Genomic DNA, 25,173 nt, shown 5'->3' with positions numbered 1-25,173 from the left:
GATGTCAGTGAAGATAAGATGATGTCAGTGAAGATTAGATGATGTCAGTGAAGTTTAGATGATGTCAGTGAAGATTAGATGATGTCAGTGAAGTTTAGATGATGTCAGTGAAGATTAGATGATGTCAGTGAAGTTTAGATGATGTCAGTGAAGATTAGATGATGTCAGTGAAGTTTAGATGATCTCAGCTGAATATTAGATGATGTCAGTGAAGATTAGATGATGTCAGTGAAGATTAGATGATGTCAGTGAAGTTTAGATGATGGAAGTTTAGATGATGTCAGTGAAGTTTAGATGATCTCAGCTGAAGATTAGATGATGTCAGTGAAGTTTAGATGATGTCAGTGAAGATTAGATGATGTCAGTGAAGATTAGATGATGTCAGTGAAGTTTAGATGATGTCAGTGAAGTTTAGATGATGGAAGTTTAGATGATGTCAGTGAAGTTTAGATGATCTCAGCTGAAGATTAGATGATGTCAGTGAAGTTTAGATGATGTCAGTGAAGATTAGATGATGTCAGTGAAGATTAGATGATGTCAGTGAAGTTTAGATGATGTCAGTGAAGTTTAGATGATCTCAGCTGAATATTAGATGATGTCAGTGAAGATTAGATGATGTCAGTGAAGTTTAGATGATGTCAGTGAAGTTTAGATGATCTCAGCTGAAGATTAGATGATGTCAGTGAAGATTAGATGATGTCAGTGAAGATTAGATGATGTCAGTGAAGATTAGATGATGTCAGTGAATATTAGATGATGTCAGTGAAGATTAGATGATGTCAGTGAAGTTTAGATGATGTCAGTGAAGATTAGATGATGTCAGTGAAGTTTAGATGATGTCAGTGAAGATTAGGTGATGTCAGTGAAGTTTAGATGATCTCAGTGAAGTTTAGATGATGTCAGTGAAGATTAGATGATGTCAGTGAATATTAGATGATGTCAGTGAAGTTTAGATGATCTCAGCTGAAGATTAGATGATGTCAGTGAAGATTAGATGATGTCAGTGAATATTAGATGATGTCAGTGAATATTAGATGATGTCAGTGAAGTTTAGATGATGTCAGTGAAGATTAGATGATGTCAGTGAAGTTTAGATGATGTCAGTGAAGATTAGGTGATGTCAGTGAAGTTTAGATGATCTCAGCTGAATATTAGATGATGTCAGTGAAGATTAGATGATGTCAGTGAAGTTTAGATGATCTCAGCTGAATATTAGATGATGTCAGTGAAGATTAGATGATGTCAGTGAAGATTAGATGATGTCAGTGAAGTTTAGATGATGGAAGTTTAGATGATGTCAGTGAAGTTTAGATGATCTCAGCTGAAGATTAGATGATGTCAGTGAAGTTTAGATGATGTCAGTGAAGATTAGATGATGTCAGTGAAGATTAGATGATGTCAGTGAAGTTTAGATGATGTCAGTGAAGTTTAGATGATGGAAGTTTAGATGATGTCAGTGAAGTTTAGATGATCTCAGCTGAAGATTAGATGATGTCAGTGAAGTTTAGATGATGTCAGTGAAGATTAGATGATGTCAGTGAAGTTTAGATGATGTCAGTGAAGATTAGATGATGTCAGTGAAGATTAGATGATGTCAGTGAAGTTTAGATGATGTCAGTGAAGTTTAGATGATCTCAGCTGAATATTAGATGATGTCAGTGAAGATTAGATGATGTCAGTGAAGTTTAGATGATGTCAGTGAAGTTTAGATGATCTCAGCTGAAGATTAGATGATGTCAGTGAAGATTAGATGATGTCAGTGAAGATTAGATGATGTCAGTGAAGATTAGATGATGTCAGTGAAGTTTAGATGATGTCAGTGAAGATTAGATGATGTCAGTGAATATTAGATGATGTCAGTGAAGTTTAGATGATCTCAGCTGAAGATTAGATGATGTCAGTGAAGATTAGATGATGTCAGTGAATATTAGATGATGTCAGTGAATATTAGATGATGTCAGTGAAGTTTAGATGATGTCAGTGAAGATTAGATGATGTCAGTGAAGTTTAGATGATGTCAGTGAAGATTAGGTGATGTCAGTGAAGTTTAGATGATCTCAGCTGAATATTAGATGATGTCAGTGAAGATTAGATGATGTCAGTGAAGTTTAGATGATGTCAGTGAAGTTTAGATGATCTCAGCTGAATATTAGATGATGTCAGTGAAGATTAGATGATGTCAGTGAAGTTTAGATGATGTCAGTGAAGTTTAGATGATCTCAGCTGAAGATTAGATGATGTCAGTGAAGATTAGATGATGTCAGTGAAGATTAGATGATGTCAGTGAAGATTAGATGATGTCAGTGAAGTTTAGATGATGTCAGTGAAGATTAGATGATGTCAGTGAATATTAGATGATGTCAGTGAAGTTTAGATGATCTCAGCTGAAGATTAGATGATGTCAGTGAAGATTAGATGATGTCAGTGAATATTAGATGATGTCAGTGAAGTTTAGATGATGTCAGTGAAGATTAGATGATGTCAGTGAAGTTTAGATGATGTCAGTGAAGATTAGGTGATGTCAGTGAAGTTTAGATGATCTCAGCTGAATATTAGATGATGTCAGTGAAGATTAGATGATGTCAGTGAAGATTAGATGATGTCAGTGAAGTTTAGATGATGTCAGTGAAGATTAGGTGATGTCAGTGAAGTTTAGATGATCTCAGCTGAATATTAGATGATGTCAGTGAAGATTAGATGATGTCAGTGAAGATTAGATGATGTCAGTGAAGTTTAGATGATGGAAGTTTAGATGATGTCAGTGAAGTTTAGATGATCTCAGCTGAAGATTAGATGATGTCAGTGAAGTTTAGATGATGTCAGTGAAGATTAGATGATGTCAGTGAAGATTAGATGATGTCAGTGAAGTTTAGATGATGTCAGTGAAGATTAGATGATGTCAGTGAAGATTAGATGATGTCAGTGAAGTTTAGATGATCTCATCTGAAGATTAGATGATGTCAGTGAAGATTAGATGTCAGTGAAGTTTAGATGATGTCAGTGAAGTTTAGATGATGTCAGTGAAGATTAGATGATGTCAGTGAAGATTAGATGATGTCAGTGAAGTTTAGATGATGTCAGTGAAGATTAGATGATGTCAGTGAAGTTTAGATGATCTCAGCTGAATATTAGATGATGTCAGTGAAGATTAGATGATGTCAGTGAAGTTTAGATGATGGAAGTTTAGATGATGTCAGTGAAGTTTAGATGATCTCAGTGAAGTTTAGATGATGTCAGTGAAGATTAGATGATGTCAGTGAAGATTAGATGATGTCAGTGAATATTAGATGATGTCAGTGAAGTTTAGATGATCTCAGCTGAAGATTAGATGATGTCAGTGAAGATTAGATGTCAGTTAAGTTTAGATGATGTCAGTGAAGTTTAGATGATGTCAGTGAAGATTAGATGATGTCAGTGAAGATTAGATGATGTCAGTGAAGTTTAGATGATGTCAGTGAAGATTAGATGATGTCAGTGAAGTTTAGATGATCTCAGCTGAATATTAGATGATGTCAGTGAAGATTAGATGATGTCAGTGAAGTTTAGATGATGGAAGTTTAGATGATGTCAGTGAAGATTAGATGATGTCAGTGAAGATTAGATGATGTCAGTGAAGTTTAGATGATGTCAGTGAAGATTAGATGATGTCAGTGAAGTTTAGATGATGTCAGTGAAGTTTAGATGATGGAAGATTAGATGATGTCAGTGAAGTTTAGATGATCTCAGCTGAAGATTAGATGATGTCAGTGAAGTTTAGATGATGTCAGTGAAGATTAGATGATGTCAGTGAAGTTTAGATGATGTCAGTGAAGTTTAGATGATCTCAGCTGAATATTAGATGATGTCAGTGAAGATTAGATGATGTCAGTGAAGTTTAGATGATGTCAGTGAAGTTTAGATGATGTCAGTGAAGATTAGATGATGTCAGTGAAGTTTAGATGATGTCAGTGAAGTTTAGATGATGTCAGTGAAGATTAGATGATGTCAGTGAAGTTTAGATGATGTCAGTGAAGTTTAGATGATGTCAGTGAAGATTAGATGATGTCAGTGAAGTTTAGATGATCTCAGCTGAATATTAGATGTCAGTGAAGATTAGATGATGTCATTGAAGATTAGATGATGTCAGTGAAGTTTAGATGATGGAAGTTTAGATGATGTCAGTGAAGTTTAGATGATCTCAGCTGAAGATTAGATGATGTCAGTGAAGTTTAGATGATGTCAGTGAAGATTAGATGATGTCAGTGAAGATTAGATGATGTCAGTGAAGTTTAGATGATGTCAGTGAAGTTTAGATGATGGAAGTTTAGATGATGTCAGTGAAGTTTAGATGATCTCAGCTGAAGATTAGATGATGTCAGTGAAGTTTAGATGATGTCAGTGAAGATTAGATGATGTCAGTGAAGATTAGATGATGTCAGTGAAGTTTAGATGATGTCAGTGAAGTTTAGATGATGTCAGTGAAGATTAGATGATGTCAGTGAAGTTTAGATGATGTCAGTGAAGATTAGATGATGTCAGTGAAGTTTAGATGATGTCAGTGAAGTTTAGATGATCTCAGCTGAAGATTAGATGATGTCAGTGAAGATTAGATGATGTCAGTGAATATTAGATGATGTCAGTGAATATTAGATGATGTCAGTGAAGTTTAGATGATGTCAGTGAAGATTAGATGATGTCAGTGAAGATTAGATGATGTCAGTGAAGATTAGATGATGTCAGTGAAGATTAGATGATGTCAGTGAAGTTTAGATGATGTCAGTGAAGTTTAGATGATCTCAGCTGAAGATTAGATGATGTCAGTGAAGATTAGATGATGTCAGTGACTATTAGATGATGTCAGTGAATATTAGATGTCAGTGAAGTTTAGATGATGTCAGTGAAGATTAGATGATGTCAGTGAAGTTTAGATGATGTCAGTGAAGATTAGGTGATGTCAGTGAAGTTTAGATGATCTCAGCTGAATATTAGATGATGTCAGTGAAGATTAGATGATGTCAGTGAAGATTAGATGATGTCAGTGAAGATTAGATGATGTCAGTGAAGTTTAGATGATGTCAGTGAAGATTAGGTGATGTCAGTGAAGTTTAGATGATCTCAGCTGAATATTAGATGATGTCAGTGAAGATTAGATGATGTCAGTGAAGATTAGATGATGTCAGTGAAGTTTAGATGATGGAAGTTTAGATGATGTAAGTGAAGTTTAGATGATCTCAGCTGAAGATTAGATGATGTCAGTGAAGTTTAGATGATGTCAGTGAAGATTAGATGATGTCAGTGAAGATTAGATGATGTCAGTGAAGTTTAGATGATCTCAGTTGAAGATTAGATGATGTCAGTGAAGATTAGATGTCAGTGAAGTTTAGATGATGTCAGTGAAGTTTAGATGATGTCAGTGAAGATTAGATGATGTCAGTGAAGATTAGATGATGTCAGTGAAGTTTAGATGATGTCAGTGAAGATTAGATGATGTCAGTGAAGTTTAGATGATCTCAGCTGAATATTAGATGATGTCAGTGAAGATTAGATGATGTCAGTGAAGTTTAGATGATGGAAGTTTAGATGATGTCAGTGAAGTTTAGATGATCTCAGTGAAGTTTAGATGATGTCAGTGAAGATTAGATGATGTCAGTGAAGATTAGATGATGTCAGTGAATATTAGATGATGTCAGTGAAGTTTAGATGATCTCAGCTGAAGATTAGATGATGTCAGTGAAGATTAGATGTCAGTGAAGTTTAGATGATGTCAGTGAAGTTTAGATGATGTCAGTGAAGATTAGATGATCTCAGTGAAGATTAGATGATGTCAGTGAAGTTTAGATGATGTCAGTGAAGTTTAGATGATCTCAGCTGAATATTAGATGATGTCAGTGAAGATTAGATGATGTCAGTGAAGTTTAGATGATGGAAGTTTAGATGATGTCAGTGAAGATTAGATGATGTCAGTGAAGATTAGATGATGTCAGTGAAGTTTAGATGATCTCAGCTGAATATTAGATGATGTCAGTGAAGATTAGATGATGTCAGTGAAGTTTAGATGATGTCAGTGAAGATTAGATGATGTCAGTGAAGTTTAGATGATGTCAGTGAAGTTTAGATGCTGGAAGATTAGATGATGTCAGTGAAGTTTAGATGATCTCAGCTGAAGATTAGATGATGTCAGTGAAGTTTAGATGATGTCAGTGAAGATTAGATGATGTCAGTGAAGTTTAGATGATGTCAGTGAAGTTTAGATGATCTCAGCTGAATATTAGATGATGTCAGTGAAGATTAGATGATGTCAGTGAAGTTTAGATGATGTCAGTGAAGTTTAGATGATGTCAGTGAAGATTAGATGATGTCAGTGAAGTTTAGATGATGTCAGTGAAGTGTAGATGATGTCAGTGAAGATTAGATGATGTCAGTGAAGTTTAGATGATGTCAGTGAAGTTTAGATGATGTCAGTGAAGATTAGATGATGTCAGTGAAGTTTAGATGATCTCAGCTGAATATTAGATGATGTCAGTGAAGATTAGATGATGTCAGTGAAGATTAGGTGATGTCAGTGAAGTTTAGATGATCTCAGCTGAATATTAGATGATGTCAGTGAAGATTAGATGATGTCAGTGAAGATTAGATGATGTCAGTGAAGATTAGATGATGTCAGTGAAGTTTAGATGATGTCAGTGAAGATTAGGTGATGTCAGTGAAGTTTAGATGATCTCAGCTGAATATTAGATGATGTCAGTGAAGATTAGATGATGTCAGTGAAGTTTAGATGATGGAAGTTTAGATGATGTAAGTGAAGTTTAGATGATCTCAGCTGAAGATTAGATGATGTCAGTGAAGTTTAGATGATGTCAGTGAAGATTAGATGATGTCAGTGAAGATTAGATGATGTCAGTGAAGTTTAGATGATCTCAGTTGAAGATTAGATGATGTCAGTGAAGATTAGATGTCAGTGAAGTTTAGATGATGTCAGTGAAGTTTAGATGATGTCAGTGAAGATTAGATGATGTCAGTGAAGATTAGATGATGTCAGTGAAGTTTAGATGATGTCAGTGAAGATTAGATGATGTCAGTGAAGTTTAGATGATCTCAGCTGAATATTAGATGATGTCAGTGAAGATTAGATGATGTCAGTGAAGTTTAGATGATGGAAGTTTAGATGATGTCAGTGAAGTTTAGATGATCTCAGTGAAGTTTAGATGATGTCAGTGAAGATTAGATGATGTCAGTGAAGATTAGATGATGTCAGTGAATATTAGATGATGTCAGTGAAGTTTAGATGATCTCAGCTGAAGATTAGATGATGTCAGTGAAGATTAGATGTCAGTGAAGTTTAGATGATGTCAGTGAAGTTTAGATGATGTCAGTGAAGATTAGATGATCTCAGTGAAGATTAGATGATGTCAGTGAAGTTTAGATGATGTCAGTGAAGATTAGATAATGTCAGTGAAGTTTAGATGATCTCAGCTGAATATTAGATGATGTCAGTGAAGATTAGATGATGTCAGTGAAGTTTAGATGATGGAAGTTTAGATGATGTCAGTGAAGATTAGATGATGTCAGTGAAGATTAGATGATGTCAGTGAAGTTTAGATGATCTCAGCTGAATATTAGATGATGTCAGTGAAGATTAGATGATGTCAGTGAAGTTTAGATGATGTCAGTGAAGATTAGATGATGTCAGTGAAGTTTAGATGATGTCAGTGAAGTTTAGATGCTGGAAGATTAGATGATGTCAGTGAAGTTTAGATGATCTCAGCTGAAGATTAGATGATGTCAGTGAAGTTTAGATGATGTCAGTGAAGATTAGATGATGTCAGTGAAGTTTAGATGATGTCAGTGAAGTTTAGATGATCTCAGCTGAATATTAGATGATGTCAGTGAAGATTAGATGATGTCAGTGAAGTTTAGATGATGTCAGTGAAGTTTAGATGATGTCAGTGAAGATTAGATGATGTCAGTGAAGTTTAGATGATGTCAGTGAAGTGTAGATGATGTCAGTGAAGATTAGATGATGTCAGTGAAGTTTAGATGATGTCAGTGAAGTTTAGATGATGTCAGTGAAGATTAGATGATGTCAGTGAAGTTTAGATGATCTCAGCTGAATATTAGATGATGTCAGTGAAGATTAGATGATGTCAGTGAAGATTAGATGATGTCAGTGAAGTTTAGATGATGGAAGTTTAGATGATGTCAGTGAAGATTAGATGATGTCAGTGAAGATTAGATGATGTCAGTGAAGTTTAGATGATGGAAGTTTAGATGATGTCAGTGAAGTTTAGATGATCTCAGCTGAAGATTAGATGATGTCAGTGAAGTTTAGATGATGTCAGTGAAGATTAGATGATGTCAGTGAAGATTAGATGATGTCAGTGAAGTTTAGATGATGTCAGTGAAGTTTAGATGATGGAAGTTTAGATGATGTCAGTGAAGTTTAGATGATCTCAGCTGAAGATTAGATGATGTCAGTGAAGTTTAGATGATGTCAGTGAAGATTAGATGATGTCAGTGAAGATTAGATGATGTCAGTGAAGTTTAGATGATGTCAGTGAAGTTTAGATGATCTCAGTGAAGTTTAGATGATCTCAGCTGAAGATTAGATGATGTCAGTGAAGATTAGATGATGTCAGTGAAGATTAGATGATGTCAGTGAAGTTTAGATGATGTCAGTGAAGATTAGATGATGTCAGTGAAGTTTAGATGATCTCAGCTGAAGATTAGATGATGTCAGTGAAGATTAGATGATGTCAGTGAATATTAGATGATGTCAGTGAAGTTTAGATGATCTCAGCTGAAGATTAGATGATGTCAGTGAAGTTTAGATGATGTCAGTGAAGATTAGATGATGTCAGTGAATATTAGATGATCTCAGTGAAGTTTAGATGATCTCAGCTGAAGATTAGATGATGTCAGTGAAGATTAGATGATGTCAGTGAAGTTTAGATGATGTCAGTGAAGTTTAGATGATGTCAGTGAAGATTAGATGATGTCAGTGAAGTTTAGATGATGTCAGTGAAGTGTAGATGATGTCAGTGAAGATTAGATGATGTCAGTGAAGTTTAGATGATGTCAGTGAAGTTTAGATGATGTCAGTGAAGATTAGATGATGTCAGTGAAGTTTAGATGATCTCAGCTGAATATTAGATGATGTCAGTGAAGATTAGATGATGTCAGTGAAGATTAGATGATGTCAGTGAAGTTTAGATGATGGAAGTTTAGATGATGTCAGTGAAGTTTAGATGATGGAAGTTTAGATGATGTCAGTGAAGTTTAGATGATCTCAGCTGAAGATTAGATGATGTCAGTGAAGTTTAGATGATGTCAGTGAAGATTAGATGATGTCAGTGAAGATTAGATGATGTCAGTGAAGTTTAGATGATGTCAGTGAAGTTTAGATGATGGAAGTTTAGATGATGTCAGTGAAGTTTAGATGATCTCAGCTGAAGATTAGATGATGTCAGTGAAGTTTAGATGATGTCAGTGAAGATTAGATGATGTCAGTGAAGATTAGATGATGTCAGTGAAGTTTAGATGATGTCAGTGAAGTTTAGATGATCTCAGTGAAGTTTAGATGATCTCAGCTGAAGATTAGATGATGTCAGTGAAGATTAGATGATGTCAGTGAAGATTAGATGATGTCAGTGAAGTTTAGATGATGTCAGTGAAGATTAGATGATGTCAGTGAAGTTTAGATGATCTCAGCTGAAGATTAGATGATGTCAGTGAAGATTAGATGATGTCAGTGAATATTAGATGATGTCAGTGAAGTTTAGATGATCTCAGCTGAAGATTAGATGATGTCAGTGAAGTTTAGATGATGTCAGTGAAGATTAGATGATGTCAGTGAATATTAGATGATCTCAGTGAAGTTTAGATGATCTCAGCTGAAGATTAGATGATGTCAGTGAAGATTAGATGATGTCAGTGAAGATTAGATGATGTCAGTGAAGATTAGATGATGTCAGTGAAGTTTAGATGATGTCAATGAAGATTAGATGATGTCAGTGAAGTTTAGATGATGTCAGTGAAGATTAGATGATGTCAGTGAAGATTAGATGATGTCAGTGAAGTTTAGATGATCTCAGCTGAAGATTAGATGATGTCAGTGAAGATTAGATGATGTCAGTGAAGATTAGATGATGTCAGTGAAGATTAGATGATGTCAGTGAAGTTTAGATGATGTCAGTGAAGATTAGATGATGTCAGTGAAGTTTAGATGATGTCAGTGAAGATTAGATGATGTCAGTGAATATTAGATGATGTCAGTGAAGTTTAGATGATCTCAGCTGAAGATTAGATGATGTCAGTGAAGATTAGATGATGTCAGTGAATATTAGATGATGTCAGTGAATATTAGATGATGTCAGTGAAGTTTAGATGATGTCAGTGAAGATTAGATGATGTCAGTGAAGTTTAGATGATCTCAGCTGAAGATTAGATGATGTCAGTGAAGTTTAGATGATGTCAGTGTAGATTAGATGATGTCAGTGAAGTTTAGATGATGTCAGTGAAGATTAGATGATGTCAGTGAAGTTTAGATGATGTCAGTGAATATTAGATGATGTCAGTGAATATTAGATGATGTCAGTGAAGTTTAGATGATCTCAGCTGAAGATTAGATGATGTCAGTGAAGTTTAGATGATGTCAGTGAAGATTAGATGATGTCAGTGAAGTTTAGATGATGTCAGTGAATATTAGATGATGTCAGTGAAGTTTAGATGATCTCAGCTGAAGATTCGATGATGTCAGTGAAGATTAGATGTCAGTGAAGTTTAGATGATGTCAGTGAAGTTTAGATGATGTCAGTGAAGTTTAGATGATGTCAGTGAAGATTAGATGATGTCAGTGAAGTTTAGATGATGTCAGTGAAGATTAGGTGATGTCAGTGAAGTTTAGATGATCTCAGCTGAATATTAGATGATGTCAGTGAAGATTAGATGATGTCAGTGAAGATTAGATGATGTCAGTGAAGTTTAGATGATGTCAGTGAAGATTAGGTGATGTCAGTGAAGTTTAGATGATCTCAGCTGAATATTAGATGATGTCAGTGAAGATTAGATGATGTCAGTGAAGATTAGATGATGTCAGTGAAGTTTAGAAGATGTCAGTGAAGTTTAGATGATCTCAGCTGAATATTAGATGATGTCAGTGAAGATTAGATGATGTCAGTGAAGTTTAGATGATGTCAGTGAAGTTTAGATGATCTCAGCTGAAGATTAGATGATGTCAGTGAAGTTTAGATGATGTCAGTGAAGATTAGATGATGTCAGTGAAGATTAGATGATGTCAGTGAAGTTTAGATGATCTCAGCTGAAGATTAGATGATGTCAGTGAAGATTAGATGTCAGTGAAGTTTAGATGATGTCAGTGAAGTTTAGATGATGTCAGTGAAGATTAGATGATGTCAGTGAAGATTAGATGATGTCAGTGAAGTTTAGATGATGTCAGTGAAGATTAGATGATGTCAGTGAAGTTTAGATGATCTCAGCTGAAGATTAGATGATGTCAGTGAAGTTTAGATGATGTCAGTGAAGATTAGATGATGTCAGTGAAGTTTAGATGATCTCAGCTGAATATTAGATGATGTCAGTGAAGATTAGATGATGTCAGTGAAGATTAGATGATGTCAGTGAAGTTTAGATGATGGAAGTTTAGATGATGTCAGTTAAGTTTAGATGATCTCAGCTGAAGATTAGATGATGTCAGTGAAGTTTAGATGATGTCAGTGAAGATTAGATGATGTCAGTGAAGATTAGATGATGTCAGTGAAGTTTAGATGATGTCAGTAAAGATTAGATGATGTCAGTGAAGTTTAGATGATGTCAGTGAAGATTAGGTGATGTCAGTGAAGTTTAGATGATCTCAGCTGAATATTAGATGATGTCAGTGAAGATTAGATGATGTCAGTGAAGATTAGATGATGTCAGTGAAGATTAGATGATGTCAGTGAAGTTTAGATGATGTCAGTGAAGATTAGGTGATGTCAGTGAAGTTTAGATGATCTCAGCTGAATATTAGATGATGTCAGTGAAGATTAGATGATGTCAGTGAAGATTAGATGATGTCAGTGAAGTTTAGATGATGTCAGTGAAGTTTAGATGATCTCAGCTGAATATTAGATGATGTCAGTGAAGATTAGATGATGTCAGTGAAGTTTAGATGATGTCAGTGAAGTTTAGATGATCTCAGCTGAAGATTAGATGATGTCAGTGAAGATTAGATGATGTCAGTGAAGTTTAGATGATGTCAGTGAAGATTAGATGATGTCAGTGAAGTTTAGATGATGTCAGTGAAGATTAGATGATGTCAGTGAATATTAGATGATGTCAGTGAAGTTTAGATGATCTCAGCTGAAGATTAGATGATGTCAGTGAAGATTAGATGATGTCAGTGAATATTAGATGATGTCAGTGAATATTAGATGATGTCAGTGAAGTTTAGATGATGTCAGTGTAGATTAGATGATGTCAGTGAAGTTTAGATGATGTCAGTGAAGATTAGATGATGTCAGTGAAGTTTAGATGATGTCAGTGAATATTAGATGATGTCAGTGAATATTAGATGATGTCAGTGAAGTTTAGATGATCTCAGCTGAAGATTAGATGATGTCAGTGAAGTTTAGATGATGTCAGTGAAGATTAGATGATGTCAGTGAAGTGTAGATGATGTCAGTGAAGATTAGATGATGTCAGTGAAGTTTAGATGATGTCAGTGAAGATTAGATGATGTCAGTGAAGTTTAGATGATGTCAGTGAATATTAGATGATGTCAGTGAAGTTTAGATGATCTCATCTGAAGATTAGATGATGTCAGTGAAGATTAGATGATGTCAGTGAATATTAGATGATGTCAGTGAAGTTTAGATGATCTCAGCTGAAGATTAGATGATGTCAGTGAAGATTAGATGATGTCAGTGAATATTAGATGATGTCAGTGAATATTAGATGATGTCAGTGAAGTTTAGATGATGTCAGTGAAGATTAGATGATGTCAGTGAAGTTTAGATGATGTCAGTGAAGATTAGGTGATGTCAGTGAAGTTTAGATGATCTCAGCTGAATATTAGATGATGTCAGTGAAGATTAGATGATGTCAGTGAAGATTAGATGATGTCAGTGAAGATTAGATGATGTCAGTGAAGTTTAGATGATGTCAGTGAAGATTAGGTGATGTCAGTGAAGTTTAGATGATCTCAGCTGAATATTAGATGATGTCAGTGAAGATTAGATGATGTCAGTGAAGATTAGATGATGTCAGTGAAGTTTAGATGATGGAAGTTTAGATGATGTCAGTGAAGTTTAGATGATCTCAGCTGAAGATTAGATGATGTCAGTGAAGTTTAGATGATGTCAGTGAAGATTAGATGATGTCAGTGAAGATTAGATGATGTCAGTGAAGTTTAGATGATCTCAGTTGAAGATTAGATGATGTCAGTGAAGATTAGATGTCAGTGAAGTTTAGATGATGTCAGTGAAGTTTAGATGATGTCAGTGAAGATTAGATGATGTCAGTGAAGATTAGATGATGTCAGTGAAGTTTAGATGATGTCAGTGAAGATTAGATGATGTCAGTGAAGTTTAGATGATCTCAGCTGAATATTAGATGATGTCAGTGAAGATTAGATGATGTCAGTGAAGTTTAGATGATGGAAGTTTAGATGATGTCAGTGAAGTTTAGATGATCTCAGTGAAGTTTAGATGATGTCAGTGAAGATTAGATGATGTCAGTGAAGATTAGATGATGTCAGTGAATATTAGATGATGTCAGTGAAGTTTAGATGATATCAGCTGAAGATTAGATGATGTCAGTGAAGATTAGATGATGTCAGTGAAGTTTAGATGATGTCAGTGAAGTTTAGATGATGTTAGTGAAGATTAGATGATGTCAGTGAAGATTAGATGATGTCAGTGAAGTTTAGATGATGTCAGTGAAGATTAGATGATGTCAGTGAAGTTTAGATGATCTCAGCTGAATATTAGATGATGTCAGTGAAGATTAGATGATGTCAGTGAAGTTTAGATGATGGAAGTTTAGATGATGTCAGTGAAGATTAGATGATGTCAGTGAAGATTAGATGATGTCAGTGAAGTTTAGATGATGTCAGTGAAGATTAGATGATGTCAGTGAAGTTTAGATGATCTCAGCTGAATATTAGATGATGTCAGTGAAGATTAGATGATGTCAGTGAAGTTTAGATGATGTCAGTGAAGATTAGATGATGTCAGTGAAGTTTAGATGATGTCAGTGAAGTTTAGATGATGGAAGATTAGATGATGTCAGTGAAGTTTAGATGATCTCAGCTGAAGATTAGATGATGTCAGTGAAGTTTAGATGATGTCAGTGAAGATTAGATGATGTCAGTGAAGACTAGATGATGTCAGTGAAGATTAGATGATGTCAGTGAAGTTTAGATGATGTCAGTGAAGATTAGATGATGTCAGTGAAGTTTAGATGATCTCAGCTGAATATTAGATGATGTCAGTGAAGATTAGATGATGTCAGTGAAGATTAGATGATGTCAGTGAAGTTTAGATGATGGAAGTTTAGATGATGTCAGTGAAGTTTAGATGATCTCAGCTGAAGATTAGATGATGTCAGTGAAGTTTAGATGATGTCAGTGAAGATTAGATGATGTCAGTGAAGATTAGATGATGTCAGTGAAGTTTAGATGATGTCAGTAAAGATTAGATGATGTCAGTGAAGTTTAGATGATGTCAGTGAAGATTAGGTGATGTCAGTGAAGTTTAGATGATCTCAGCTGAATATTAGATGATGTCAGTGAAGATTAGATGATGTCAGTGAAGATTAAATGATGTCAGTGAAGATTAGATGATGTCAGTGAAGTTTAGATGATGTCAGTGAAGATTAGGTGATGTCAGTGAAGTTTAGATGATCTCAGCTGAATATTAGATGATGTCAGTGAAGATTAGATGATGTCAGTGAAGATTAGATGATGTCAGTGAAGTTTAGATGATGTCAGTGAAGTTTAGATGATCTCAGCTGAATATTAGATGATGTCAGTGAAGATTAGATGATGTCAGTGAAGTTTAGATGATGTCAGTGAAGTTTAGATGATCTCAGCTGAAGATTAGATGATGTCAGTGAAGATTAGATGATGTCAGTGAAGATTAGATGATGTCAGTGAAGTTTAGATGATGTCAGTGAAGATTAGATGATGTCAGTGAATATTAGATGATGTCAGTGAAGTTTAGATGATCTCAGCTGAAGATTAGATGATGTCAGTGAAGATTAGATGATGTCAGTGAATATTAGATGATGTCAGTGAATATTAGATGATGTCAGTGAAGTTTAGATGATGTCAGTGAAGATTAGATGATGTCAGTGAAGTTTAGATGATCTCAGCTGAAGATTAGATGATGTCAGTGAAGTTTAGATGATGTCAGTGTAGATTAGATGATGTCAGTGAAGTTTAGATGATGTCAGTGAAGATTAGATGATGTCAGTGAAGTTTAGATGATGTCAGTGAATATTAGATGATGTCAGTGAATATTAGATGATGTCAGTGAAGTTTAGATGATCTCAGCTGAAGATTAGATGATGTCAGTGAAGTTTAGATGATGTCAGTGAAGATTAGATGATGTCAGTGAAGTTTAGATGATGTCAGTGAAGATTAGATGATGTCAGTGAAGTTTAGATGATGTCAGTGAAGATTAGATGATGTCAGTGAAGTTTAGATGATGTCAGTGAAGATTAGGTGATGTCAGTGAAGTTTAGATGATCTCAGCTGAATATTAGATGATGTCAGTGAAGATTAGATGATGTCAGTGAAGATTAGATGATGTCAGTGAAGTTTAGATGATGGAAGTTTAGATGATGTCAGTGAAGTTTAGATGATCTCAGCTGAAGATTAGATGATGTCAGTGAAGTTTAGATGATGTCAGTGAAGATTAGATGATGTCAGTGAAGATTAGATGATGTCAGTGAAGTTTAGATGATCTCAGCTGAAGATTAGATGATGTCAGTGAAGATTAGATGTCAGTGAAGTTTAGATGATGTCAGTGAAGATTAGATGATGTCAGTGAAGATTAGATGATGTCAGTGAAGTTTAGATGATCTCAGCTGAAGATTAGATGATGTCAGTGAAGTTTAGATGATGTCAGTGAAGTTTAGATGATGTCAGTGAAGATTAGATGATGTCAGTGAAGATTAGATGATGTCAGTGAAGTTTAGATGATGTCAGTGAAGATTAGATGATGTCAGTGAAGTTTAGATGATCTCAGCTGAATATTAGATGATGTCAGTGAAGATTAGATGATGTCAGTGAAGTTTAGATGATGGAAGTTTAGATGATGTCAGTGAAGTTTAGATGATCTCAGTGAAGTTTAGATGATGTCAGTGAAGATTAGATGATGTCAGTGAAGATTAGATGATGTCAGTGAATATTAGATGATGTCAGTGAAGTTTAGATGATCTCAACTGAAGATTAGATGATGTCAGTGAAGATTAGATGTCAGTGAAGTTTAGATGATGTCAGTGAAGTTTAGATGATGTCAGTGAAGATTAGATGATGTCAGTGAAGATTAGATGACGTCAGTGAAGTTTAGATGATGTCAGTGAAGATTAGATGATGTCAGTGAAGTTTAGATGATCTCAGCTGAATATTAGATGATGTCAGTGAAGATTAGATGATGTCAGTGAAGTTTAGATGATGTCAGTGAAGATTAGATGATGTCAGTGAAGTTTAGATGATGTCAGTGAAGTTTAGATGATGGAAGATTAGATGATGTCAGTGAAGTTTAGATGATCTCAGCTGAAGATTAGATGATGTCAGTGAAGTTTAGATGATGTCAGTGAAGTTTAGATGATGGAAGATTAGATGATGTCAGTGAAGTTTAGATGATCTCAGCTGAAGATTAGATGATGTCAGTGAAGTTTAGATGATGTCAGTGAAGATTAGATGATGTCAGTGAAGTTTAGATGATGTCAGTGAAGTTTAGATGATCTCAGCTGAATATTAGATGATGTCAGTGAAGATTAGATGATGTCAGTGAAGTTTAGATGATGTCAGTGAAGTTTAGATGATGTCAGTGAAGATTAGATGATGTCAGTGAAGTTTAGATGATGTCAGTGAAGTTTAGATGATGTCAGTGAAGATTAGATGATGTCAGTGAAGTTTAGATGATGTCAGTGAAGTTTAGATGATGTCAGTGAAGATTAGATGATGTCAGTGAAGTTTAGATGATCTCAGCTGAATATTAGATGATGTCAGTGAAGATTAGATGATGTCAGTGAAGATTAGATGATGTCAGTGAAGTTTAGATGATGGAAGTTTAGATGATGTCAGTGAAGTTTAGATGATCTCAGCTGAAGATTAGATGATGTCAGTGAAGTTTAGATGATGTCAGTGAAGATTAGATGATGTCAGTGAAGATTAGATGATGTCAGTGAAGTTTAGATGATGTCAGTGAAGTTTAGATGATCTCAGCTGAAGATTAGATGATGTCAGTGAAGTTTAGATGATGTCAGTGAAGATTAGATGATGTCAGTGAAGATTAGATGATCTCAGTGAAGTTTAGATGATGTCAGTGAAGATTAGATGATGTCAGTGAAGTTTAGATGATGTCAGTGCAGATTAGATGATGTCAGTGAAGTTTAGATGATGTCAGTGAAGATTAGATGATGTCAGTGAATATTAGATGTCAGTGAAGTTTAGATGATCTCAGCTGAAGATTAGATGATGTCAGTGAAGATTAGATGATGTCAGTGAAGATTAGATGATGTCAGTGAAGATTAGATGATGTCAGTGAAGTTTAGATGATGTCAGTGAAGATTAGATGATGTCAGTGAAGTTTAGATGATGTCAGTGAAGATTAGATGATGTCATTGAATATTAGATGATGTCAGTGAAGTTTAGATGATCTCAGCTGAAGATTAGATGATGTCAGTGAAGATTAGATGATGTCAGTGAATATTAGATGATGTCAGTGAATATTAGATGATGTCAGTGAAGTTTAGATGATGTCAGTGAAGATTAGATGATGTCAGTGAAGTTTAGATGATCTCAGCTGAAGATTAGATGATGTCAGTGAAGTTTAGATGATCTCAGCTGAAGATTAGATGATGTCAGTGAAGTTTAGATGATGTCAGTGAAGATTAGATGATGTCAGTGAAGTTTAGATGATGTCAGTGAATATTAGATGATGTCAGTGAATATTAGATGATGTCAGTGAAGTTTAGATGATGTCAGTGAAGATTAGATGATGTCAGTGAAGTTTAGATGATGTCAGTGAATATTAGATGATGTCAGTGAAGTTTAGATGATCTCAGCTGAAGATTAGATGATGTCAGTGAAGATTAGATGTCAGTGAAGTTTAGATGATGTCAGTGAAGTTTAGATGATGTCAGTGAAGATTAGGTGATGTCAGTGAAGTTTAGATGATCTCAGCTGAATATTAGATGATGTCAGTGAAGATTAGATGATGTCAGTGAAGATTAGATGATGTCAGTGAAGTTTAGATGATGTCAGTGAAGTTTAGATGATCTCAGCTGAATATTAGATGATGTCAGTGAAGATTAGATGATGTCAGTGAAGTTTAGATGATGTCAGTGAAGTTTAGATGATCTCAGCTGAAGATTAGATGATGTCAGTGAAGTTTAGATGATGTCAGTGAAGATTAGATGATGTCAGTGAAGTTTAGATGATCTCAGCTGAAGATTAGATGATGTCAGTGAAGATTAGATGATGTCAGTGAAGTTTAGATGATCTCAGCTGAAGATTAGATGATGTCAGTGAAGATTAGATGTCAGTGAAGTTTAGATGATGTCAGTGAAGTTTAGATGATGTCAGTGAAGATTAGATGATGTCAGTGAAGATTAGATGATGTCAGTGAAGTTTAGATGATGTCAGTGAAGATTAGATGATGTCAGTGAAGTTTAGATGATCTCAGCTGAATATTAGATGATGTCAGTGAAGATTAGATGATGTCAGTGAAGATTAGATGATGTCAGTGAAGTTTAGATGATGGAAGTTTAGATGATGTCAGTGAAGTTTAGATGATCTCAGCTGAAGATTAGATGATGTCAGTGAAGTTTAGATGATGTCAGTGAAGATTAGATGATGTCAGTGAAGATTAGATGATGTCAGTGAAGATTAGATGATGTCAGTGAAGTTTAGATGATGTCAGTAAAGATTAGATGATGTCAGTGAAGTTTAGATGATGTCAGTGAAGATTAGGTGATGTCAGTGAAGTTTAGATGATCTCAGCTGAATATTAGATGATGTCAGTGAAGATTAGATGATGTCAGTGAAGATTAGATGATGTCAGTGAAGTTTAGATGATGTCAGTGAAGATTAGGTGATGTCAGTGAAGTTTAGATGATCTCAGCTGAATATTAGATGATGTCAGTGAAGATTAGATGATGTCAGTGAAGATTAGATGATGTCAGTGAAGTTTAGATGATGTCAGTGAAGTTTAGATGATCTCAGCTGAATATTAGATGATGTCAGTGAAGATTAGATGATGTCAGTGAAGTTTAGATGATGTCAGTAAAGTTTAGATGATCTCATCTGAAGATTAGATGATGTCAGTGAAGATTAGATGATGTCAGTGAAGTTTAGATGATGTCAGTGAAGATTAGATGATGTCAGTGAAGTTTAGATGATGTCAGTGAAGATTAGATGATGTCAGTGAATATTAGATGATGTCAGTGAAGTTTAGATGATCTCAGCTGAAGATTAGATGATGTCAGTGAAGATTAGATGATGTCAGTGAATATTAGATGATGTCAGTGAATATTAGATGATGTCAGTGAAGTTTAGATGATGTCAGTGAAGATTAGATGATGTCAGTGAAGTTTAGATGATCTCAGCTGAAGATTAGATGATGTCAGTGAAGTTTAGATGATGTCAGTGTAGATTAGATGATGTCAGTGAAGTTTAGATGATGTCAGTGAAGATTAGATGATGTCAGTGAAGTTTAGATGATGTCAGTGAATATTAGATGATGTCAGTGAATATTAGATGATGTCAGTGAAGTTTAGATGATCTCAGCTGAAGATTAGATGATGTCAGTGAAGTTTAGATGATCTCAGCTGAATATTAGATGATGTCAGTGAAGATTAGATGATGTCAGTGAAGATTAGATGATGTCAGTGAAGTTTAGATGATGGAAGTTTAGATGATGTCAGTGAAGTTTAGATGATCTCAGCTGAAGATTAGATGATGTCAGTGAAGTTTAGATGATGTCAGTGAAGATTAGATGATGTCAGTGAAGATTAGATGATGTCAGTGAAGTTTAGATGATGTCAGTGAAGTTTAGATGATCTCAGCTGAATATTAGATGATGTCAGTGAAGATTAGATGATGTCAGTGAAGATTAGATGATGTCAGTGAAGTTTAGATGATCTCAGCTGAATATTAGATGATGTCAGTGAAGATTAGATGATGTCAGTGAAGATTAGATGATGTCAGTGAAGTTTAGATGATGTCAGTGAAGATTAGATGTCAGTGAATATTAGATGATGTCAGTGAAGTTTAGATGATCTCAGCTGAAGATTAGATGATGTTAGTGAAGATTAGATGATGTCAGTGAATATTAGATGTCAGTGAATATTAGATGATGTCAGTGAAGTTTAGATGATCTCAGCTGAAGATTAGATGATGTCAGTGAAGTTTAGATGATGTCAGTGAAGATTAGATGATGTCAGTGAAGTTTAGATGATGTCAGTGAAGATTAGATGATGTCAGTGAATATTAGATGATGTCAGTGAAGTTTAGATGATCTCATCTGAAGATTAGATGATGTCAGTGAAGATTAGATGTCAGTGAAGTTTAGATGATGTCAGTGAAGTTTAGATGATGTCAGTGAAGTTTAGATGATGTCAGTGAAGATTAGATGATGTCAGTGAAGATTAGATGTCAGTGAAGTTTAGATGATGTCAGTGAAGTTTAGATGATGTCAGTGAAGTTTAGATGATGTCAGTGAAGATTAGATGATGTCAGTGAAGATTAGATGATGTCAGTGAAGTTTAGATGATGTCAGTGAAGATTAGATGATGTCAGTGAAGTTTAGATGATGTCAGTGAATATTAGATGATGTCAGTGAAGATTAGATGATGTCAGTGAAGATTAGATGATGTCAGTGAAGTTTAGATGATGGAAGTTTAGATGATGTCAGTGAAGTTTAGATGATCTCAGCTGAAGATTAGATGATGTCAGTGAAGTTTAGATGATCTCAGCTGAATATTAGATGATGTCAGTGAAGATTAGATGATCTCACCTGAAGATTAGATGATGTCAGTGAAGATTAGATGATGTCAGTGAAGATTAGATGATGTCAGTGAAGTTTAGATGATGTCAGTGAAGTTTAGATGATCTCAGCTGAATATTAGATGATGTCAGTGAAGATTAGATGATCTCAGCTGAAGATTAGATGATGTCAGTGAAGTTTAGATGATGTCAGTGAAGTTTAAATGATGTCAGTGAAGATTAGATGATGTCAGTGAAGATTAGATGATGTCAGTGAAGTTTAGATGATGTCAGTGAAGTTTAGATGATGTCAGTGAATATTAGATGATGTCAGTGAAGTTTAGATGATGTCAGTGAAGTTTAGATGATCTCAGCTGAATATTAGATGATGTCAGTGAAGATTAGATGATCTCACCTGAAGATTAGATGATGTCAGTGAAGTTTAGATGATGTCAGTGAAGTTTAGATGATGTCAGTGAAGATTAGATGATGTCAGTGAAGATTAGATGATGTCAGTGAAGTTTAGATGATGTCAGTGAAGTTTAGATGATGTCAGTGAAGATTAGATGATGTCAGTGAAGTTTTGATGTCAGAGTGTCAGTGGGCGGGGCTTGCTCCCTGATTGACAGTGTGTTGTTGTGTTTTCAGGAGGTCAGCGAGGCGGTGACCTGTAGACCGACAGCGAGCACTGTGTTTCAGGACGGAGGCGGAGCCTAAACGGACGACATGACTGCTGTACAAACAAAGAGATCGCCATGGAGACGCTGACATGATGAACGATTGGACAGAAACTTTGCTTTGACTTGAACAGCTGAGACGTTTAAAGGTTTTTAAATGCGGCTTCACCACTGTGTGTTTTTTAAAGTGTATTCCTTCATGAAGCTTAACGACTGCTATTTACTTTACGCTGCTGCTTTGTCACTTTTTATCTCTTAAATATTAATATTAAAATAAATCCTCCCTCAGTTTTTACATTGATTTCAATCTATTTTGATAAAAAATTTACTTCAGAGAATTAAACTTTCTGCAGAGAGAAAATGACCTCATGGTTTTCAAAAAGGACAAAATTTCCCTCTGAGATGGTATAAAATGGAAATACTCAAGTAAAGTACAAGTACCTCAAAACTGTACTTCAGAACGGTACTTGAGTAAATGTACTAAGTTACTTTCACCACTGAAAAAGGCTCCATGCTGGTGCATTCAGGGAAATCTGACATTTGAGAATCAGCTGCTGAACAGAGAACCTGTGTGAGAAACAGAAATAATGAAACTTTAGTATTTTATGTCATAAATCAGGAGTTATTTCCCAGAATGCTGCATGTTTTTCTCTGCAGGTCGACGCCTTTTTATTCCAGTTCAAACAGATGTATTATGATTGAAAGAGGAAGTTAAACTTTCACAATAAGAGCGCACATGATGACTCTTTCTCTGCTGGTTAATTAAACCAGTCGAATCAATTAAAGACTAACGGAGGAAAAAGTGAAGCTGATTTCAATTCAGAGTTCCTGTTTTTACTAATAATCCATGATGTAATCTGATCCAGAGTCAGGTGTCACTTTGTGTTTTTGTTTGTTACTTTTTGAAGATCGACGAAGCAACGACTCGACTTTTAGAAGCTTTTCTTTTTTTTTTGGAGGGGGGGGGTGTTAATGGAAACAATAAAACTGAAGAGTTTCTAAACAGTTTTCTTTGTCCTGATTTACCGAGTTTAAAGTTTAGAGTTGAGTCAATTTAACAGATCATTACCATCAACCGGTACCGATGTCTACCGACAGGTTAAAATGTCTACCGACAGATACCGATGTCAACTGACTTGTACCAACGAGTACCGAAGTCTACCTACGAGAAACGATGTCTACTGAAAGGTATCGATGCTACCGACTGGTATCGACAGTGGTGTATAAAGTACCCAAAAGCCATACTTGAGTAAAAGTAAAGACACCTTACTGGAAAATGACTCCAGTAAAAGTAAAAGTCACCTATTAGAATACTACTTGAGTAAAAGTATTAAAGTATCTGATATTTATTGTACTTAAGTATCAAAAGTAATTTTCTGATATTAAATGTACTTAAGTATTGAAAGTAAAAGTACAAGTAAATACTGTTAATAAAAAACAGTCAGAATTTTGAGAATTATGAAGTTTATTCTTTTAAGTGCTGTGGCCACCATGACCAAGGACATGGAGCTGTGTTGACAATAATTGGGTTGGCTGTGATCCATCCAGGAGCAACAATGTTCAACATAATATATTGTACATAAGTATACTTTTGCATCTACTATGAACTTATCATCATAATTCTCCAAAAAGCAATATGACCCTATGAAGGAGTTGTAACAGTGCGTTTATAAGTATGCTCATTCCGACTAGAGGATGTAGAGGGCAAATGCATAATATTGTGTTCAGCAGAAAATATCCACTTGATGCATCAGGTCAGTGTTGTGAGAAAGGACACCTGCCTTGTAAACTCCTATGGGCCTGAATTGAACACAATAGGCAAAGGTTTTGCTCAAGCTGAATCTGCAATTGGGCGACTGCTACCATCATAACTCCATCTGATCATCCACAACATGACTCAAATATCAAATATGATCAATACTAAAGCAGCACCGAAAGTAACAACCCAGTCATTACTTGAACCTGAAAAATGTCCTGTTCATCTTCAAAAGAAGCTGGTTTTCAAAATTGCGAGAATTCAGTCTCGCTCTTCTTGGGCTGAAGACTAGTCCTGCGATGCTAAACAGCCTTTCACAGGCCGCTGAGGCAGGTAGAGGTGTGTTCAGCTTCACACACAGCTTGCGCACAGCTGGGAAGGATTTCCCTAATGCTAACGCTAATGCTAACTCTAATGCTAACCCTAATGCTGCGCTCTCACGGCTCCTGTCAATCCTATGGTGTGGTGGCTAGCTAACGTTAAATTAGCTAACGTTAGCCAACTAGTGCTGCAATGATTATAGCTAAGATGACTCAAATCAACAAAATCTCACAACTGTCAACACTTCCTCAGCTCACTAACTCGCTAGCGATCCACGGGTGTTGGTCTTCGTCACCACCGTAGTTTGTTGCGGGAGTAGCAGGTGCTTCCATTTCTGCTTCCATCATGAAATCAGTCATCGTAGAGTGGAATTCTGCTCATGTAGTCTCGCTAGCTATGGCATATATCATCCTGGGCATCACTGGGAATCAAAACACCGCGGCTTTGAGAGCACTTGTTTGCAATTGCGCATTAACGTGATTAACCAATGATTTAACTTGCAAGCTAGGACCACTGATTCACCAAACCTGCTTGCTTGCAGTCTCTGTTCCACCACAGTCCCCGACGTTGGTCTCATGATTCATTTTGTTTCTAAAGATAGATTTGATTTTGTAGCGAGTAACGAAGGTTTCAGGGGAAATGTATCGGAGTCAAAGTATCAGTTTTCTTTGCAAAATGTAGTGAAGTAAAAGTAAAAGTCAACAGAAATATAAATAGTAAAGTAAAGTACAGATATCCAAAAAAACGACTTAAGTACAGTAACGAAGTATTTCTACTTCGTTACTATACACCACTGGGTATCGATGTCTACCGACGGGTAACGACGTCTTTTGACAGGTACCTACGTCTGTCAACGGGTATCAACGTCTACTGACGGGTACCGCAGCCTACCGACGGGCACCAATGTCTACCGGCAGGTACCGATATCTACCGACGGGTACCAGTGTCTATCGAGGGGTACCGATGTCTAAACTGCGGGTACCGATGTCTACCGACAGGCAGCGATGTCTACCGATGGGCACCAATGTCTACCGACGGGCTCCAGTGTCTACTGAAGGGTACCGATGTCTACCGACAGGTACCGCTGTCTATCGACGGGTACCGATGTCTACCGACGGGTACCGATGTCTACCGAGGAGTACCGATGTCTACCGACGGGTACCGATGTCTAAGCGGCAGGTACCGATGTCTGCCGACGGGTACCGACGAATACCGATATCTACCGA

General features: G+C 35.8%; 1 protein-coding gene across 1 annotated transcript in view; it reads left to right on the top strand.

The window, feature by feature from the left end:
• Window positions 1-22,875, top strand: part of LOC142935031 (uncharacterized) — a 43,596-nt gene extending 20,721 nt beyond the window's left edge. Inside the window, exon 5 of the mRNA XM_076079098.1 lies at window positions 21,842-22,875. Coding sequence (XP_075935213.1) covers window positions 21,842-21,843 — 2 coding nt within the window. The 3' untranslated portion in view covers window positions 21,844-22,875. The remainder of the gene's footprint in view (window positions 1-21,841) is intronic.
• Window positions 22,876-25,173: the final 2,298 nt, after the last annotated feature.

The sequence above is a fragment of the Anarhichas minor genome, unplaced genomic scaffold, assembly GCF_050575085.1.
Source record: "Anarhichas minor isolate MPS153535 unplaced genomic scaffold, ASM5057508v1 ptg000070l, whole genome shotgun sequence".
Taxonomy (NCBI): Eukaryota; Metazoa; Chordata; class Actinopteri; order Perciformes; family Anarhichadidae; genus Anarhichas; species Anarhichas minor.
This window is presented reverse-complemented; position numbering and strand designations above follow the sequence as displayed.